At 48.4% G+C, this 4,635-nt stretch overlaps 1 protein-coding gene across 1 annotated transcript in view; it reads right to left on the bottom strand.

Moving 5' to 3' along the window:
• Positions 1–2,805: 2,805 nt before the first annotated feature.
• The window catches only part of LOC104538258 (torsin-1A-interacting protein 2-like), a 4,643-nt gene continuing 2,813 nt past the window's right edge, over positions 2,806–4,635 (bottom strand). The window contains exons 4-5 of the mRNA XM_010181401.1: positions 4,458–4,556; positions 2,806–3,572 (exon numbers count right to left, since the gene is read on the bottom strand). Coding sequence (XP_010179703.1) covers positions 2,806–3,572; positions 4,458–4,556 — 866 coding nt within the window. The remainder of the gene's footprint in view (positions 3,573–4,457; positions 4,557–4,635) is intronic.

Here is a 4,635-nt window from a genome sequence, read left to right as displayed (position 1 = left end):
ATGTGGGAGCAAGGGTATAGGAGATAAAGGTTCCTTCATAGTCTTGAGACACCCCTCCCAGGTAACCAGTGTATGGAAAGGTTTGATAGTGCTGTTAATATGTTTAAAACTTTGCTAATAAAACCATCACCAAATTCAGAATAACAGGGTAAATCCTCTTCTTTTTCATCCCTCTTGCTGTTAAAGCCAGAGCTGGGCAAAATAATTCACCACAAACATAGGAATTTGTGTATGGTGAGGTGGTGCGACATTCGGTGGAACTGATCTGATCAGGGATGTTGAAATGAGAAATATTGGGGTTTGGTATTTCTAAAATATTTCCGTTGTCAGTGGATTTCAGTTTAATTATTATCATTAAGTATTGTGCAAGCCTCAGGATGTTTCAGTCCAGGGTTGAACTGAGCAGCTCTCTGGGGGTTTGTTTTTAGTTTTGGCTGTGTTGGAAAAGCTGTGAATGTTTGTCCCAAACAACTGAGAAAAACATTGTTCAGGGTTTTTTTTTCCCAGAAAAAGCAAATATTCACTTTGTTCGCACAACTACGGCCCTGAGCTAAATAAAACTTTGTCCAATATGATGATCTCTTTTGAGAAATGAACTGAAAATAGCTAGGAAAAGAAAAACCAAACAGAATACCGTAAGACTCCAGTCTCGCTTTGAAGACTTTGCTGGTTTCTTTCACAATCTCATTATTTATTCTTAAATAGAAGTCTTGTTTCAGAAGCAAGCAGATATTTTGTCTTTAAAAGGTCATAAAAATATCTCTGTGTTAGAACAGATTGGGTGGATGACGCTTACAGTGATGTGCCCAAGCAGCATGAAGCCATCCTTGCATACCTTGGCTATGCATTACAAACGCAGTACATAAAACTGAGAGTGAGATAACGTTAAAATACAGCTTTCCCCCCAGATACTGGCATGATTAATGCTCTGCTGGTTCTTACAGCAACTCCCGCACTGAACCATGTAGAGCAGAAACAGTGTTTTCTGTTTCTGAAGTAGTGTATAGCAATAACAAGGAGGGAGGGGAGGAAGCAACTTGTCTCTTGTACAAAGCCATACCCTGGGCTGCCCTGCTGATGCTGAGCCCCAGCAGGTGATTCTCACACCTAGCCCAATGTTTATCACGGTTAAAACCCCTGTAGTCATCTTCATGTCCCCAACCGATGAAAAAGTCCATTTTTTTTTTGTTAGAACATGAACAAATAACCCCTGCCTCTTCCTTTGTTTTGTCCCTTCCTCCAAGCTTATGGCCACAAATCTCCCGAGACAGGTCAAGGCACACGGCAGTAGGAGAAAAGAGGCAGGCTGTGGTTTTAGGGTGCAGGGCTGTGCCTCAGCCGAGCCATTGGTGGGGCAGATCAGCAAGGCACCATTGGCAGGAGAGCCGGTGTAACAAGGATTTAAATGCGCTGCTTGTAAAAACACCGTCATGTTCTTGATTTGTGTCTCACTGGGACACGGAGCCTGGCTCTGCATGGTCCCAGTCTGTGCTGCTCATATGGAACTACGCCGTGCTGTGCTACAGCTGCTCCTTCTCTGGCCAGCAGCACCATAGGCACAAGGGGCTGGCACCTGGGGCTGGGTGATGCTAAATGCTGTAACTTGCACCTACCCCAGGTGTTCCCTGAGTGGGCTGCTCTACCCCAGAGCTTCTGCAGAAACGCAGCGTGCAGGAGCACCACAGTGTTTCCAGGACTTGGATTTCTCTTTTTGGGTTGCAAAGTTGGAGGCATGGTAAGAAACCAGCCTGCTTCATTAAGGATTTTTAGTGTTAACGCCAGAGATTTTCTTTACCAGCTAATCCTGGCTCTGCTCCGAGCTGCTTCAGCATATGCCAGAGCACCAGCTGCCTGGCCAGGAGGCAAATGTACATTTGGAGAGCAATTTATGGTGTAGGACCAAAGCTGATGCATCAGCCCAAAGAGATGGTCACACTTGTGGTGGCAAAGGGATCAAGAGTGGGCTTTTTTTTTAAAGAGGTAGCATTAAGTTAAACTGCATTGATCGTTCTTTCACCTGTGCAATCCCTTGAGGCTTCACACTATCAGCAACAGCGAGGTGGTTTGTTTCATTGCTCACTGGTTTTGGGGCTTATTCTCTAGCATATGGGATCCCCTCATGGGAACCCCTCCCTTAGTGCAGTCCTTAAGTGCTGGCAACCTGAAACTTCTTATAATTGATGTTTAGGGGATTTCTGAATTGCAGATTTGTTTGAACATCCTATATTTAGGATCTGGTCTTTGCTGGGTGGCAATCAGTCTGTGCAAGTGGGACCCTATCAGGACTGACCAGTCAAACTAGCAAACTGGTTTTCTTTTTGAAGCCTGCCTTCAAAATGCTGGACTTTGGGGATATTGATCTTCCTGTGTTCCAGCAGCTCTCTGCAGAGAGACAGAAAACTTCTAGGTAAAGTACATTGTGAGACTGATGTACATGACATCAGCAAACTGAGGGGCAGGAAGAAATGATGTATCTTTCTGCCGTATCAGTTGTGTACATTGTTTGTGTATTTCCTGATAGAAATGCTACTTGCAAAGTCCTGTTTTCCCTCCTGCCTCCCCACAATTAGCAATTAGCAGTCTAAAATATCCACTCTTCCCATCTGCCAGTAGGAAGCGTGTGATCTATCACCTCCAGGACTCAGCTGGCCAAATGGCCTGGATCAATTTGTACCTGCCTAACTCTTCCCAAGAAGGTATGGAAAACAAATTGAAGAGAAATAGGACTGGCTATGCCTCTGCCTGTACTAGAGTCAGCCAGGACCATCTTTCCAACCCTTCTCTGAGCTCTGGCAGCCTTTGCCTCTAGGATTTGGTGTGGAAATGGCAGCTCCCTTTCTCAATGGCCTGCACTGGGTGGACTGGTAGGACCAGGTGGGAGATGCGGCTCCACAGCCCACTTAGCTTGTCAGAGTCCATGTGGTCGTAGGAGCTAGGGGTCCTGGTGTTGGTGAACTTGGCCCAGAGGAAGTCACGGACCCTCTCTTCCACCTGCTGGAGGCTCATCTGGGTCTCCAGTGTCTCCTCCTCCAGCAGCACGGTCAGCAGCAGGGCCACATCCTTGAAAGCAGCACTTTCGTGGTCGCAGTATTTGTAGAAGATGAGGGTGGCCTCTGCCGGCAGCAACTCGAAGCGGTGTATCACCGCAGCACGACCTCCAGCCCGGAAAGCTGAGCTCAGCTCTGAGTCCACCTCCAGCTTGGCCTGATCACTCTGAAGCCTGGATTTACCCATGCCATCGATCTGGACTGTGCTGGCGTGCAGGGCGGCTGAGTAGGTGTCAGCCACCTGGGCGCTAAGGCATCGCAAGGTCTGCTCAGCCTTGTGGGCAGCCGTGAAGATGATGATGGCTGGCTGCGTGTGGTGGGACGCGTTGAGGTGCTTTTGCAGGAACTTGCGCCCGCGAAGCCACAGGTGGCCACTCTGCCCCGGAAACCTGTCCTGCAGCTGGTTGAACTGGGACAGGAAGGCCTCCACTGTGGGGTTCTTGGAGGCTTGCTGGAACTTGGAGGTCGGGTTGCCGAAGCAGAATAGGCAGAAGCAGAGCAGTACAGTGACAACGACGGCAAGCCCTGTTAAACAGAGGAGAGACTCGAGATGAGGAAGAGAAATCAGTCCCAAGTGACCTCAGTGATATACTGCAAAGTAGCTACAAGGGCTCTTTTTTCTCCTTCCAGCCCTTACCCACCACCCCAGGAAAGCAGTTCAGGTTGGCACGCTCCCTGGGGGCCCAGGAATGGTGAAGAGGCTTCTTGCCCCATGTTGTGAGACCTATGCTCCTACACACTAGCTCGGGGGCGATGTGCTACAGTTTCAGAGATGGAGGCTAAGCTAAAACTTCGTTGTCGCACTGCCAAATTTCCTGAGGAAGTTGCAGCTGGCAACAAGCTTTCTTCTCTTCCCCCCTCCTCCGTTTTCTTTTAGGTTTGTGGCTGTTCAGAGCACCTACCTCCACATATGGAGGTGTCTGACCCAGCTAAGGCGTCCTGTTCACCACTTCTTCCTAGCTATGCTGGCTGAACAAAGGCTGCCATGCTTGTGCCCAGAAAAGGAGGACAGCGAGGTACAGACACAACTGCTTGTGTCCCTCTCCATGGCAAAGCAGGGTCTCTTTCTACCAGGAGAAACACCAGCATCACGGTTCCTGACTGGGGCCCCATGACACAGAGCGGGACTGGGAAGGAGAACCATCAGTGTAGAAGCCTCAGACCTGCCAGGACGTGCCAGGGTGCTCCTAGCACGCTGAACATGTTGCTTTTAAGGCGTAGGGAAATCTGTTACTGTAGCTTCAAACTGAGCCTATTTTTTAAGGGGATACTTTTTCCCTCAAACCCTCAGAAAAGGCTGTGAAAAGTCCTGAGAGAGAAGAATAATTAAATGTGCTTCATTACTTGTTCCTGGAGAATCAGTGCCTTCTAGTCGATGAGCAGTGCACAAGGGAAGCTCCTTTTCCTCACCTTTCAGCCAGAGGGACTTTTTGGCCTTCTCAGGGTCTGTATTTTGGGTGGTGATGTTCTGCAAGCAGGACTGAGCCTCTGGCTTTGGGGCTGTGTGCCCTACAGTAAAAGAAAGAAATGAGCCATTCAGTGTTGAGGGAACAGGTAAGTTGGGCTGTAATTAAAAAAAAAAGCAACA

The sequence above is a fragment of the Mesitornis unicolor genome, unplaced genomic scaffold (genome assembly GCF_000695765.1).
Source record: "Mesitornis unicolor isolate BGI_N332 unplaced genomic scaffold, ASM69576v1 scaffold15573, whole genome shotgun sequence".
Taxonomy (NCBI): Eukaryota; Metazoa; Chordata; class Aves; order Mesitornithiformes; family Mesitornithidae; genus Mesitornis; species Mesitornis unicolor.
Note: the sequence above shows the minus strand (reverse complement) of the source record. Positions and strands in the feature narration are given on the sequence as shown.